The 15861-nt window shown below is 42.4% G+C and overlaps 2 protein-coding genes across 6 annotated transcripts in view; one reads left to right on the forward strand and one right to left on the reverse strand.

Annotated features, from left to right (window-relative positions):
* Positions 1 to 15861, forward strand: part of GNE (glucosamine (UDP-N-acetyl)-2-epimerase/N-acetylmannosamine kinase) — a 42223-nt gene that overhangs the window by 23016 nt on the left and 3346 nt on the right. For 3 of the 5 annotated variants that reach the window (XM_014834373.3, XM_014834374.3, XM_070519180.1), the window contains exons 4-10: positions 1098 to 1250; positions 3360 to 3572; positions 6935 to 7022; positions 8219 to 8429; positions 10534 to 10663; positions 11033 to 11254; positions 13175 to 13357. In XM_014834373.3, the coding sequence (XP_014689859.1) occupies positions 1098 to 1250; positions 3360 to 3572; positions 6935 to 7022; positions 8219 to 8429; positions 10534 to 10663; positions 11033 to 11254; positions 13175 to 13357 (1200 nt within the window). The remainder of the gene's footprint in view (positions 1 to 1097; positions 1251 to 3359; positions 3573 to 6934; positions 7023 to 8218; positions 8430 to 10533; positions 10664 to 11032; positions 11255 to 13174; positions 13358 to 15861) is intronic. The other 2 variants (XM_070519181.1, XM_070519182.1) reach the window with 1 other exon arrangement.
* The window catches only part of CLTA (clathrin light chain A), a 52012-nt gene that overhangs the window by 6179 nt on the left and 29972 nt on the right, over positions 1 to 15861 (reverse strand). The window lies entirely within an intron of this gene.

Genomic DNA, 15861 nt, shown 5'->3' on the forward strand with positions numbered 1-15861 from the left:
CATATCCTTGCCCTGAAGATACTTATTTTATTATTACTCCTCCTCCCAAGTTTTTCTTCTCTTTGAGATAGTTTCTTTCTAATGGCCCTGATTTATGGCTAGTAGATTATCTGAATTTATGTTGATCTTATCCTTCTAGACTATTGCTTCTTATGGATTCTTTTAGGGCTTTAGGTCTTTTTCTTGCTTTGTACAAAAATTTAATAATTATATCATCCCCACTCTCAGTTTATAATATAAGATGGGTCTAATAATTTTTTAAAATAAAATTTTGGAGACTGCAGTCTTTTAAATCAATACTACTGAAGATTCTTAGTAAAAATTATGTTACCATTAAACCATAAAAAATTGCTACTAGTTGAATTTGGAAATTAATGATAAACTTATAGTTCATGATGAAGTTGATCATTAAAATTAATATCACAAAGAAATATATTCTTTCATTAAAAATAAGCAGTGGAGTTCATTTTCAGTTTTATGGGATAATATAGGCTCTCTTGATAAAGGTTTTGTGTTATTTGACATAGCGCTGTCTGTTTGAACCTTTTACACTTTGCGCATTTGCTGAGGAACTGTCCTTGGGATCCTAGCCTGGGGATGAGTAAAACCTTTCTAGTTCCTGTGAATAGAGTTAGAAACATTTCCGTTTGTTGAATCTGGTGGGCGATGGTATGGGAAGCTCCTCTGCATTAGATGAAGTATATTTAATGCTCATTCGATCTCTAAATGCAACACATTATTATTCACTAATATGGCTGATAATTCATTAGAAACACTAGTTAGAGATTGAGAAGATTCACATTTTTCTAATGCTTTGAAATATTTTGGGTTTTAAAACGGTGAATTCTGGTGTCTGCTATTTAAAGTTATATACTTTGTGGTAGCAAGCGCCTTTGTAAGATGTTGTTTGCTGAATCCTTGGACATGTTGCTCTAAGTTCTTATTGTTTGATCCTAATTTGGATGTCCTGCTTAGAGAGTGAATTCCTTAGAATTCTTAAAAGCACAGACTTTGCGGTCTTGCTTTTTAGAATTTGCTTCCTCCTCCTTTAAGATTCGTAACTAATGAAGCAATGTGGTTTGATTTTCTTTAAACAGGTGATGATGTAAAATCTAAAGATTACATTGTTGCACTACAGCACCCTGTGACTACTGACATTAAGCATTCCATAAAAATGTTTGAATTAACATTGGATGCACTTATCTCATTTAACAAGCGGACCCTAGTTCTGTTTCCAAATATTGATGCAGGTAATTGAACTTGAAGATGAAAGTATGCCAGCTACCTGTCCCGTGTTATGTTTCTATTATCTCTTCTTTTTACTGCCCTTCCTATCTTGCTTATCTTATCATTGAAGCCCACTCTATTCTGAAATTTATTCCGATTTTCAAAGGATCATCAATTTTGCAGTAGATCAAAGAGTTTGTGATGTTTTTGTCAAGTTTAGTAGAAACTTAATAGGAAAAAAATAAATACTAAAAAAAGATCTCTCTAATCTCCATTCTAATTCCATGTTTGGTCTTCCCTCCAGTTTCCACCAACAAGAAAATGCAGTAGCCAAGAGACATATACCTTAAAAGGTGAAAGAGTGTCCCTGGGAAAGTAATGGTCCCACTGACCTCAGTAAAATAGCCTTTCCTGTTATTTTGTGTTCTCTTGCATATCTGTGATACCTTAAAATAAGATCGAACTTAAGCGGTCTAGACCTGGAGTCCCCAGCCAGTTGGTCCTGAAGCCTGACATGGTTGATCACCTACTGGTGGATGGTACTGTCAGCTTTGGTGCTATGAGACCTTAAGCAGGTTAATGGGATGTGATGTATAAGTGAGAAATGCCAGAGTCGGGCCTGACATTGAGGAACCTGCAAATACTGGTTATTATTAGCCAACAACACTCATTGCTGAGCTCTTAGGCATTTTTGGTAAAGGAGGCAGGAACCCTTTTCTGCAGTGCCAAGATGTCGCCATGTTACTCTGAAAGACTCCTTCTCTTAGGGCTTCTTGAATAATCTTTTCTGTTAGGGGAAACAAAGTAGGGTATTAGTTGAAAGAAAAATTAAGAACACTCAACCCAGATTTTGTCTAGGTAATGTGTCAATATTTCAAAAACCTTAATGTTTATCCTTTTCTAATTCTTTAAATTTTTGTAAAATATTTGTAATATTATATATCTCTCTTGTTCAATATTCATTGTCAGTTATATTCTGCTTATAATATTCTTTCCTGCTTGTATACACTTTAGAATTAGAGATCCTTTCCCCTAATAAAGGGTCCTAGAATGCCTAAATTATGTCTGCCACTTGCCTCTCCTCCTCACAGGATTTTTGGTAAAATACACAAGGAACAATAGGGAAATAAGAATCAGGGCATCACTTTCTCATCATCTGGCTTAGTGCCCAGTTCCTTAAGGTAGGGCTTGCTAGAAAACAGGATTAGTGCCTGTGGTTTAGTCTTAAGGCCAAAGGGAAGCCTTCGCCTGAGCCCAAATCTGAATCTTCTGGTGTGCCCTGCACTACAGTAATTCTGGGTGCTGACTGGCGTGCTCTGGCAGGAGAGAAGTGGCCAGGCCTGTTCTGAGGAGTTAGACCCTGAGTCTATTACCTAGCTTGCCACATAGAGAAAATTCAAGAGAGAGAGAAGGCATGCATGTCCAGCTTCTGTTAAATCAGTGCCTTCCGCCCCTCGGTGAACATCATGGTATGGTTGCTGTCCTGCCTTCTAACCAATCAGATTACCACCTTTGCCTCCCTTGGTAGGCCGTAGCTAGGAAAGGGTGAGCAGAGAGGCATTAAATATTGCCTCTCCCTCATACATATGTAACATTTTTTAAAACCATGCATTTAAAATAAAATAGGAGCCACGGTATCAGAATCTATCTTTATTTTCTTAGAGCTTAGTCCATATAAGTGGGAGTGCTATCCCATTGAGGTATAGTGTTGGTGTAAATGTGTGCATAGCTGAGGCAGAGGCTCTCTGATCAGCTGGGTGTGTGGAGCCCGAGACCTTTCCATTTAGGAACTCTCAGCTTAAGAGAGAGACCGTTGGCCTGTTCCAAGCCTCTTAATTGTTAAGGTAAAGGCTTTAACTGGGGCATTCATACATTGTGTTTGCTTTGCTGGGTGCTGTTTGAAAAGTCCCAACTGCTGCTATTTGAAGTTCTTAGATGAGTTGAAGCAGAGAGCTGACCAGACATTTAGATATACATCATTCATGAAAGATCAGTAACTAAAATTACTGTCTCCCTAATAACCAGTGTGAATTTTTATAGGGAGATTTCTTCAAGTGGGGCTATACTTGCCAATGAAAATGGTTTCTTTATCTTATAAACCGTTTAAGAATTGGTTCTCTTCATTTTCACAGGGAGCAAAGAGATGGTACGAGTGATGCGGAAGAAGGGCATTGAGCATCATCCCAATTTTCGTGCAGTTAAACACGTCCCATTTGACCAGTTTATCCAGTTGGTTGCCCATGCTGGTTGTATGATTGGGAACAGCAGCTGTGGGGTACGAGAGGTGGGAGCTTTTGGGACACCCGTGATCAACCTAGGAACACGTCAGATTGGAAGAGAAACAGGTATCTACCCTTGCTTCTATTTCACGTGACTAGGCTTGATACTCATATGAATTATGACAAGGTATGCAGGTATCAGTGCTAGCATATATTTTTATGAATGAATGAAGTTAATGACCAATTGTAGCCTAAAATCTATAAATAGTACACAGTGATTATCAAATTTTTTTAGGGCTCTACTTATTTACATTTTTATTGTCTTTGTAATATCAGTTAGAGCTAAGGGTTTCTTAATTATCTTTCACTTTCTGGGCCCAGTAGAGTCCCTAAAGGGGGCTTTAGAGCATGGCAATTCTAAGTAAGATGACCATAAGTAGGGTTATTATTAATGAATTTGCTAACTGCGCTAGGTCCTGTTAATAACATTAGTCACAGTTCTGATACTATATGTGGAAATGTGTTTCTGTAGCTGATGGAGAATGTGTGCCATTTATGGGAGAAGAGCTGCACTAGAATCAAGGAGATCAGTGCCAGCTCTGCTCCTTCTCTATTCCTCGTAATTGCTACCCTAACTTTCTGTTATCTTTAGACCTTCTGCCCCTTTCATTCCCAACGTATTACTTTGCTCCCCACTGCACAGAGAAAATAGAAGCCATCAAATGAAAATTCTTTCAACTTCAGTAATTCATTCATTAAGAAACTATTTAGGGCCAGCCTGGTGGCGCAGCAGTTAAGTTCATACATTCCGCTTCTCAGTGACCCGGAGTTCACAGGTTCGGATCCTGGCTACAGACATGGCACCACTTGGCAAAAGCCATGCTGTGGTAGGCATCCCACGTATAAAGTAGAGGAAGATGGGCACGGATGTTAGCTCAGGGCCAGTCTTCCTCAGCAAAAAGAGGAAGATTGGCAGTAGTTAGCTCAGGGCTAATCTTCCTCAAAAAAAAAAGAAAAGAAAAGAAACTATTTATAAGCACCTACTATGCGCTAGGCACTGGGTTTGGCAGTAAACTAGACTACCAAAGGCTGAGCACTCGTGTAACTTCCATTCTAGTTGGAGGGGAGATAGATGATAGATTAAAAAGAAAGAAAGAAAAAAATCAGAATTTCTGTGTGCTGTGCCAGCTGTAACACAAGGTAATATGATGGGCTACATTAGATTGGATAAGGGAAGGCCTCCTTGAGGAGATGACACTTAAGCTGAGATCTAAATAACAAGGAATCAACTGTGTGAGGATCAGGGAGAAGCAGAGGGAGCAGCCAGTTTGAAGACCCTAAGGTAGGAACAAGCTTGATGTATTTGAGAAACAGAGGGGCCAGCAGAGCTGTAGAGTAATAGGCAAAAGGAAGAGTGATACAAGATTATGTTAGAGGAGGAGGCAGGCCTCTGTGAGCCAGGGTAAATGATCTGGAATTTTTTCTAAGGATGATAGGAAGCCATTTAAGGGAGAGGATGAGACGATATGACTTGCATTTTGGAAAGATCGCTCTGGCTGCGCTCTCCATATATGGAGAGTGGGACGTGGTGGGACAGGAGTGGAAGGAGGGTGACCAGTGAAGGGGTTATTTCAGTTCATATGAGAGACGATAGTGGCTTAGACCACATGGTGGTATTAGAGATGGAGAAAAGTTAGATTTGGGGTTTGTTATTGTATTTGCTGATGCTTGGATGTGAACGGTGAAAGGAAGAAAGCAATCAACAGTAACTCTTAGATGTTTGTTTTGAGCAGTGGGGTTACTCTTTCCTGACATGGAGGATACTGAGGGAGGAACAGATTTGGGAGGGAGTGGAATTAAGAGTTCTTGAATGGCCACGTTAAGTTTGCAATACCTATTAGATACCAAAGTGGACAAGACAGGTAAGCAGCTAGATAGTTCCAGAGAGAGTTTAGTTGGAATATAAGTTTGAGAATGATTGGCATATAGATGGTGTTTAGTTAGGATATCAGTTCTGCTGCTGTAACAGAGAGACAAAATAATAGTGTCTAAGAAAGTTAGATTTTCTTTGTTTCTCATTAGTATGGCAGCTCCACAGTCAAAGACTTTAGGCTTCATTCATCTTCTTGATGGGTGCTGCAACTCTTGCTGTTAAGTTCACCTTTTAGCCACTGGGAAGGAGGAGAGGTGAAGATGTCAAGGATGAACAAAGTCACAAGCCTACAGCTAGCTGCATGGGATGCTGAAGAATATAGTCTAGCTGGGTGACCAGACGCCCAGCAAAAAATTCTGTTAGTAGTATGGAGAAAAGATATTGAGGATAATGGCACACTCTGCCAGAGACGATAGTTAAAACCAAAGCACTAAATAAGATTACCCCGAGGAGAACGTGTAAATAAGGAAGAGACTGGAGCCCAGGACCAACCTCTGGAGCCTTAAATATTTAGAGTTCGGGTGAGGAGGGAAGGACCAGCAAAGCATACTGAAAAGGAACTGCCAATGAGGAAAACCAGCAGTGTGAAATCATTAAAGCCCAGAAAATAGTGTTTCACAGAGACGGACGCTGCTTTGAATGCTGCTGAGAGCTCAAATAAGATGTGAACAAAGAATTGAGCGCTGGATTTGGCAACGTGGTCCTTTTTCAAAAGGAGTCTGTGCTTTCTGTGACCACACTTATATAAACACAGGCCCATCCGTCCTTTCCTTCCCTCTCACCTTCTTTACATTGGAGGGCGTGGGGTGTCTGGTCTCTCCTGCCTGTCCACTACCTAACTTTCTACCTGTGTTCTAAATCCCCACCCTTCCTGCCTTCTCAGGACCTGTCAGTCATCCTTTTTCTGCCCTGTGTCTTTAGCTTCTTTATCATTGAAACATACCCAGGCCTCTCGCATCTTAAAAACAAAACAGTGCAAAACATCCCCTTCTGTGAGCCCACACCTCTCTCCAGCTACCACTCTTCTGCTCTTCTCCTCTTCTTAGCCAAGTCTGTTGAAAAACATGGCCATTTTCATTGTATTTACTTCCTCACATTGGTCAGAAAATGTATGGAGAAAAAGTGACTGCCTGAACAGCTGACTGGCTCACTGACTAACTGACCAACCTGGCCTGACCAGCTGATTGAACAACTGGCTCAGTAGATGGAAGGCAGTGCAGATGGAAAGAGTGGGCATGGTAGATGGCTAGATGAGTGGTGAGAGGATACTAGATTAATCCAACCTTATTTATTTCAATAAACAAACAAAAGCTTAATTTATTCTCTTTGGGAATAAAGGACCCTCGAGTCCTTAAGTATTTGATATACGGAAATCTTGCTGTGAGTGCTTTAAAGGGTAGAAAGTAGAAAAGTTGATGTTTCTCTAACAGAAGACGACTCATTTGAAGTCCTCTGGGTTTCAGGGTCCATTGTGAGTACAACACACTGCTAATTTCTTTATTCTTTGAATATTCCCACTTCTGAATCATTATAATGTGTCACTGGATTTACTTAGGGGAAAATGTCCTTCATGTCCGGGATGCTGATACCCAAGACAAAATACTGCAAGCGCTGCACCTTCAGTTCGGTAAACAGTACCCTTGGTGAGTATATACCCGTGTAAAAAAAGTGATTTAAAAGGGGAGCTGCCTCTGGCACCATTTTCACTGTTTAATCCTCCTAACAGAGCTCTCATTCTACTTCCCTGGGGTCTCCAGCTGCTGGTGAGACAGGGCTTGCTAAGATACCCTGTATTACTCCACCCAGGGTTCCAATGGAGAATAATGTTTTTATTTGTCTCAGTTAATTAATATAGCACTTCTGCTAGGAAATACTTCTTTAGCCTACTTTGAATTTCTATAAATATTAGAAATTAATGTAACTGATTTTCTTTAAAAAGTCTAGTTCAGGGGCCGGCCCCGTGGCCGAGTCGTTGGGTTCGTGTGCTCCACTTCAGCAGCCCAGGGTTTCGCCGGTTCAAATCCTGGGCACGGACATGGCACCGCTCATCAAGCCATGCTGAGGTGGCATCCCACATGCCACAACTAGAAGGACCCACAACTAAAAATACACAACTATGTACCGGGGGCGCTTTGGGGAGAAAAAGGAAAAATAAAGTCTTTTAAAAAAAAAAAAAAGGTCTAGTTCAGCATTCTAATTAATTGAGACTGCCCTCCTTTCTATTTCAAATTAATGAGATTTCCCATATTTGAATGTTTTTTTCTGAAAGTAACTTTTTTCCTCTACAGATATAAAGATTAAAAAGCAAAATAAAGGGGCTGGCCCTGTGGCCGAGTGGTTAAGTTTGCACACTCTGCTTCAGCGGCCCAGGATTTCACTGGTTCAGATCCTGGGCGTGGACATGGCACCGCTCATCAGGCCTCGCTGAGGCCGTGTCCCACACAGCACAGCCAGAGGCACTCACAACTAGAATCTACAACTATGTAAAAAAAAAAAAAAAAAAAAAAAAAAGCTAAATAAATTCACTGTCCCAAACTATGTTATATTCTGAAATTGGCTTAAGAGAGAGAATTTTTCTTTGATGATACAGGCATTTTGTTAATGGTATCTCAGGCTGGAATTAGTTGTGTTTCAATCAACAACAGAATCAGATACTGCATTGGTAGTATGCGGGTACTTAGTTACTATGTTGCTGAAGAGATTCAGATGTTATTTTCAAAGGAAGAAAAGCAAACTATTTATTACCCCAAGTCTCAGATTCCATTAATACCATGTTCTCAATATCACTTAATATGTATGAGAGAAGCATTTAATTTAATCTACTTTTTGGATATTACAGTTCAAAGATATATGGGGATGGAAATGCTGTTCCAAGGATTTTGAAGTTTCTCAAATCTATTGATCTTCAAGAGCCACTACAAAAGAAATTCTGTTTTCCTCCTGTGAAGGAGAATATCTCTCAAGATATTGACCATATTCTTGAAACTCTAAGTGCCTTGGCTGTTGATCTTGGTGGGACAAACCTCCGAGTTGCAATAGTCAGCATGAAGGTAAAATAACTCCTAAGGTCTTAACTTTCTATCCTCAGTAATTGATTTTTAAAAAGTATGGTTGGAAGGCAGGGCTAGAAACACACACGAGAGCTTGTAATTATGTCCCCATGGTGTTGACTTTTGGATCCAGTACGATGTTTGTCTCGCTATTTTAGTAATCATTAACATTTTAAAGAAGTAAAATTCTCAGGGAATCCAAGTTAATAGACTTCAGCTGACAATGAGAGACCCCTTAGGCACCAGAGAGGGCTCTTGCCACCCAGGAGATCTGAAATTCCACACCTGGTAACAGCTCGGAGTATGGAGGATGCTTATTACTATCTAGAAGCGCTTCTCCTCTAGAACACGGTTGTAGTTGAGTAGTAGAGCGTACCTTCAATCCCTTAACCAGACCCCATCACCGCAGTGTTGACAGAGGCTGAGAGCCTTCATAAAAACACCAAATTGTCCATGTTAAAATGACCTCTAATGACTTCTTAAAGAAGAATAAACCTACGAGAAAAACCTTTGTTTGAAATAGTTTAGATGTATCAAGTTTTAGGAGTCCATGAGAAGTAGCAAGGATTTTAAACACAAAGTTGTTTAGGTTAAATAAAGCAAAGCAAAACGAAACGTGATTTTCTCAGGAGAAGCCAAAAGGTCTCCTTTATAGATATTCTCTAAAAAGTATTAATAGAAGAATATTTTCTTAACACAAAATGGTCTATTCCGTATGAATGGCCAACACCCTTTGTAGTGGTGAAATCCTAGAGACATTACTGTTAAAATCAAGAAGGAAAGAAAGATGTTTTCTGCAACTTTAGCTAATGTAATTCTGGAAGTTATGAAGGGAATAAAGCAAAGAACAAACAGCAAAAATGGAGGTTGTGGACAAGGCAAAATAAAAAATAGTATTTATAGACAATATAACTAAACCAAAATCTTGTAGAATTAATAAGACAATTGAATAAAATGGCTAGATATTATGGTAAATATATAAATATCAATAACTTTCTACTTGAATGAAACTGTAGGCAAAGATTTAGGTTTTCCTCTAGGTGAGTGTCTGTCAACCCTGACTACACGTTAACATTAACATTACCTGGAAGCTTAAAAAACTATACAGATGCCTGGCTCTCATCCCAAACTAAGTAAATCGAAATCTCTAGGGGTGGAGGCCGGGTATCAGTATTCGCTCAAAGCTCGCCCAGGTGGTTCTGACACACAGTGGAGGCAGAGAGGCACAGCTGCAGGTTTGTGTGTAATGCCAGTCTTTACTGGCGCCGTTAGCCCTCGCAGATGGGTGCAGTCCGTTAACAACAAAAGAAAAGAGGCCCTGCTCAGAACAAGAACAGCAAAAACTACTGAGAATCAGCTCAACCAGAAAACTGTGATCTATGTGAAGAAAATTATAAAACTGTACTGTAAAATATAAAGGCTTGAAAAATGTCCTAGATGGGAAGGCTGAGTATTTTTTAAATTTCAGCATTTTCCAAATTGAATTGTAAGTTTAACATAATTCTAGTCAACATCTCAATGGGATTTTTAAGGTTAATCACATTACTCTGAAATCTACTTAAAATAATGCGCAAGTGAGAAGAGCAAAGAAAAATTTTAAAAACAAGAATAATTAGGAGGGACTATCCCTGAATGGTGTTAACACATGCCACAAAGCACAGTAATTTGAACATCGTGGTGCCATACCATTATTGGCTTCAGTCATGGGAGATGTTTAAAGCTTAACTACTTAGGATATTTGCTTAGCTGCTTCAGTATTTAAGCAAGGAAAATTTGTCAATCTCTAAGAGTAAAATATGACCTTTTAATGAAGATACAGATTAGCCAACATTCACCTTACACTTTAAGAGAGGGGCACATCTGGTTGGCTTGGAGTTGTCATTGCTTCAACAGCCATATGCCAGGATGGCTTCCCAGGAAGCTACTTGGGTGTATCCCAGGGCCAGCCCAAGCCAGACGGTGACTCCCTTCCCCAGCAGTCATGTTAATCTGCAGTACTGTCCTACAGCAAAGTCTAATTTATTATGAAAAAGGTCAAAAGATTGACCACATGCTCCTTAGCTAAGACCAGTGAGACAGATCTCATTGTTTTTTTCTCTTTTAGGGTGAAATAGTTAAGAAGTATACTCAATTCAATCCTAAAACCTATGAAGAGAGGATTAATTTAATCCTACAGATGTGCGTAGAAGCTGCATCAGAAGCTGTAAAACTGAACTGCAGAATTTTGGGAGTAGGTGAGACTGTGAATTACATTCCCAAGAAATATTCATTTTAATGTCCACTTTATTGTCTTCTGAGTTCTGATGTGTGACTGAACATCGAGTCACTGTCTGCCCTGTGTGTAGACGGCTCCAGGTCCGATCTGTGGGCCCCAAACATGGGAGAAGCTCCCAATAAACATGGAAGAAGCATTGATGGTACTATGAGTCTGTGGGAAGCTGTGGATTTAGCTCAGAATTGCTTGACTTTTCCTTGCAGTCCTTGGTAGTTTTGTCTTGGGACATCTTGGGTGAATTAATTTGTGTTCACCATCCAGAAGGTTGGCACACTTTTCTAAGATTTCTCATCAGAATTATTTGCCTTGTGTTTGTGGTGGAGCTCAGGCATTTCCACTGGTGGCCGTGTAAATCCTCGGGAAGGAATTGTGCTCCATTCAACCAAACTGATTCAAGAATGGAACTCTGTGGACCTCAGGACCCCCCTATCTGACACTTTGCATCTCCCCGTGTGGGTGGACAACGATGGCAACTGTGCTGCCCTGGCGGAGAGGAAATTTGGTCAAGGAAAGGGCCTGGAAAACTTTGTGACACTGATCACAGGCACAGGTAAGAGGACTAAGAGAAAGTTGCTTCAGGAGCTTGAGTGTGGGTTGGGGCACGTCTTCAACACGCAGGCAGGCAGTTTACGACTCTGCCTTAGCCTTCACTTCCCCCTTGAGTAGAGCCTGAAGGGGAGCTGCATGTGAGAGTTTAGGCCTGCTCAGGGCTTTTCGGTGTGTGTGCCCTGCCCTGGGCTTGCTGTGACCTTCTGAATTCCCAGGAACTTGTCAGAGCTACTCAGAGCCCTTATTCCCTGAAGCTTCTCATTCCCCAGCTTTTCCTCTTGGTCTTTTTTGGTTAGTATATTGTTTGCCCCAATTGTTATCCATTACTCTAGGCAGCAGAGACTAATAAATATGTTTTGCCTTTAAATGTTTTTGACAAATGCCCCCTGGGTAACCCCCTCAGCCCCAGGAGAGTTCTGAGGCGTGTGAGATAAAGGCAAGCCCTTTGAGCTGGTTCTCCAGGAGCTGCCAAGCAGGTCAAAACAAACCACTACAATTCTTTGAGAATAAGGTTCATCCTGCTCCCTCCAGTACTGCCATCTGTACTGAGGATGGGGTTTGTTGTTCAAGGCCACCGCCAGGCTGCGGAGTAGGTGGCTGATGGGACTACAAAGTACCAGAAAGCTCTCTTAGAATGTTTCAGCTTTTCTTGATTGAGCATTCCCCTGCTTGTTGCAAACTTTTGGTTAGTTTCTAGATTTCCAAAAGAGTTGATTCTGACAGTTTTGCCAGTTTATTCATTGCTTTAGTGGAGAATGGACTTTTGGGGTTCCCTACTCTGCCATTTTTGCTGTTGTCCCAATCTGTTTTTTAAATGAGGAAACAGACCCAGCTAGTAAGTGGTTGAGCCGCCATTTCATCGCAGATATGTCTAACTTCAAAACTTCTGTGCTCTTAAACTCTACATTATACTCCTTCCTCTCTAAGCTGACGCCCTTCTTCTTAGTCTTGGACACAGTCTTAGCAAGCTTGGGTATCATTTCCTAGCTCAGAGCAGATAATGAGCTGCAAATTAGATGGGTGGAGGTTGAGGAATAAGTGCCACAAGAAGTAGTCGAGGGCAGGACAGCTCTAAGAAGCAGAGCCCTCTAAGGCAAAATGCCCTGTACTCCTTAGTAACTCCTAAACTCTGCAACAAAAGACCGTCATTGATGTTCGTGATTACTGAATCAGATTTTTAGACATAGTGGCATTAAGAAGAGGCAAAATCATATTTCATATTCTCTGGTTAAGAAAGTAGGTATATGATAGGTTTGGTGAGATTATCTTATTTCAGGTTTCCCCCAGAGCAGAGTCTGAGACAAGGATTTAGATGCAGGTATTTATTTTGGAGGTGATCCTGGAAAGTGGGAGTGCGGGAGTGGGAAGACTAGAACAGAGTAGGAGGGAAGCCATTAGAGGGTGCATTATCGAAGTTGCCCTGAGGGCAGCAGGGCTGAAATCTACCAGAAGCTCCCAGGAAGCCTGCAGAATACCATCCAGAATTGTCCACTGAATCTCCTGGCTCCTGTCTCGCCTTGGTTGAGGATTGCCTCTGGGCACTGTGCTTGCGTGGCTGACTGAGCTCTTAGTGTTGGAGAAGGCCTTGGGGAGAAGATGGGCGATGTGTGTTGGAGGTGGCATCCTGTCATTGCAAGCTGAGTCTGAGCTTGCGTGGAACTGTCCAAGACAGCTGTGGTTGAAATAGTAGTGAGCCAGGCAGATGCGACCCGGAGCATCAGAGGATCTGCTGAAAACATTTTCCCTCCAAAATGCTTCCAGATAAAGTTTTGGTACTTGGTAAGTTTCTGCTCTCTAGGAAAGCAGGCATTGTATAGAACCTCACATTGCAAAGCTTTGCTAAACAGATGAGGCATGGCCATATCATAGTCTTCTGTTTCAGGGGAAGGGGCGCCTTAGTGATTGTTGTCTCTCACCGTAGGAATTGGCGGGGGGATCATCCATCAGCATGAACTGATCCACGGAAGCTCCTTCTGTGCTGCAGAACTCGGCCACCTTGTTGTGTCTCTGGATGGGCCTGATTGTTCCTGTGGAAGCCATGGGTGTATTGAAGCATATGCCTCTGGAATGGCCTTGCAGAGGGAAGCGAAAAAACTGCATGATGGTTAGTTTCTCTCTGCTGAGGAATCAAATAGCCAAATGGTGGACAGGTACTTCAAAGTAGATATTCCAAAGAGAGCCGAACGCTGGAGCCAGAACTTGTAACCTTTTCGATCCCTAGAGGAAAAGCAGAGGCTCTTCCTCGCACTGAAGCTCCCACGTCTCCTGGGTGCGGAGCCATGCTGACACCTCCTCTCCAGTGATGGAGATGGGCCCTGAGCCCCTGGGTAGCGGGGAAGATGTCTTTTATTTTTGTTTTCTCAGCCTCTAGCACAGGGTGGGTACTTAATACACATCTTAATGAAGAATTAAATGGGAGAACATATTAAAGTTTTTGAACTCTGAAAGGTCTACTTGAACTAAAGTTGTTTCTGGACATGTTATAGAAGTTAGGATGGTTTCTAGTCTAATGCAAGAGGGAGTCATTTAATATCAGTATAATAAAGTGTGTCAAGTGCAAGGAGAATGATGGACAAGGAATGTAGACGCATGTAAGAAGGACACCAGCGTTCCCTCCTCGCCCTCTCGAAGCAGGGAAGAGAGCGTTAGGGTGCCATCCTGGGGGTTGAGAGTCAGAGGACAAACAGGATTAGCGAGGCAAGTCTGGATGAGCCAGGGAGCACTTCCAAGCATGGGAAACAGCGGTCTTGGTGCATAAAGGGCAGCGCAGGGCACAGTGTACCAAAGAGGCGGGCTAGGACCAGCAGAGGGTGGAGAAGGCACTGAAAAAGCTCAGGGGAAAGACACGGTCAGATCTGAATTTAGCTTCTTCACTAAACTGTAACTTTTTGTTTTCTGGGGGGAAAATGATACTTGAATGGAGGCTGGTTTTGTGGGACAGTTCTAGAATGACAGGCAGTTTTCTAGGTGGACAGCTTGGGGATTGGGAATATGAGAGGCGGAACAGATTTTGGCAAAAGATGATGGTTGGGTGCTCGTGAGACATCCGGCTGGACAGGTGTTGAAGGCAGCTGGCTACAGGGGTCTGATGCCCAGGAGAGATGACTGGGCTAGAGGTAAGGATTGGGACTCTTTGAGGTGGTAGTTAAACCTAGGAATGGGACTCGGAATGAGGCACGAGTCAGGGATGGAATCTGTGAAACGTCAGCATTTGAGGGGCAGGGAGGAGGACCAGGACAGGGTGAAGTTACAGAAGCCGGAAAGGGAGAGCACTTCAGAGAGCGAGTGGCTGGTGGTGTCAAGGGCTGCTTACGAGTAAGACAAACTCAGAAAAGTTCACTGGCTTTGGCCACGAGGACATCATTTGAAGCCATGAAAACTGTTTTTTAACCTTGTTTTTATCATCACCCCCCTAAGGAGCCTGTTCAGACATTTTTTCCTAATCATGCCACCCCATGAAACTTCAGTATGACAGATATATTGTTTATCTGTTTGTGTTTATGTACCATCGCTATAAAAAGAGTAAGGGTTTTTGCCTGCAAGAACTAATTTTTGCCCCTTGGGGGCAAATACATGTCTTAAGAAGAGGTTCAGGGGCTGCCCCCGCCTTTGGCAGCCCGGGGTTTCACCAGTTCGGATCCTGGGTGCGGACATGGCACCACTCATCAGGCCACGCTGAGGCGGCGTCCCATATGCCACAACTAGAAGGACCCACAACTAAAAATACACACCTATGTACTGAGGGGCTTTGGGGAGAAGAAAAAAAAGTTAAAAAAAGATTGGTAATAGATGTTAGCTCAGGTGCCAATCTTTAAAAAAAAGTAACAGAAAAAAAAAGTTCAGTCAAATAGTGGGAGCAGAAGCCTAACTACACTGAGTAGGAGGGAAGAAGTCCTTTGAGGACATGGAATTTGTGAGCACATGCTGATGGAAAGGACACAGTGGAATGGAAGCGAAGGTTGAGAATGCAAGAAAGGGTGGTCGAGTCCCTACAGTGAGGGCACTGAAGGGCGGGAAAGAGAGGAGCTGCAAAGCCCAGGTGGACGGCCCAAGAAAGGGAAGGAAGGAGCGGAGGTGTGCAAACACAGACGTGTTCATGGTGGAGGCACCTGGTGTGTCCTCCTCCTGCCAGCTCAGAAGTACAGAGACCTCTTGGTAGTGGGGTGAAGGGAGAAGGTCTGAGGAGGCGAAGGCTAAGAAGAGCAATGAGCGAGAATGGGAGAGCCAGCCAGCTAGGGCAGCTGTGAGGGCCCCTGGAACACAGGAGAGCACAGGCTGGTCTCCGGGGAACAGCCTGCACAGTTGAGATTCCTCCCAGCAGGACCCAGGATAAGAGCAGAGGAGGAGGCAGATGCTCCTGGTTGGTGACTGGCAGAGTGACGGTCAGAAGGACAAGGATGATACATAATAGAAATGCCTCCTGTTTATTTAGCAGTTACTCTGGCCAGCACATAGGTACTGTATGTCCATTATTTCATTTAATCCCTAAAAGAATCCTGCTAGGGTGGGTATTGTTACCCCGATTTTATAGAGAAGAGAAACGTATAGAGGTGATGTGACATGGACAGGGTCATGCAGCTAGTAGTGGCAGAGCTGGCATTAAACCCT

Source organism: Equus asinus, chromosome 10 (assembly GCF_041296235.1).
Source record: "Equus asinus isolate D_3611 breed Donkey chromosome 10, EquAss-T2T_v2, whole genome shotgun sequence".
Classification (NCBI taxonomy): Eukaryota; Metazoa; Chordata; class Mammalia; order Perissodactyla; family Equidae; genus Equus; species Equus asinus.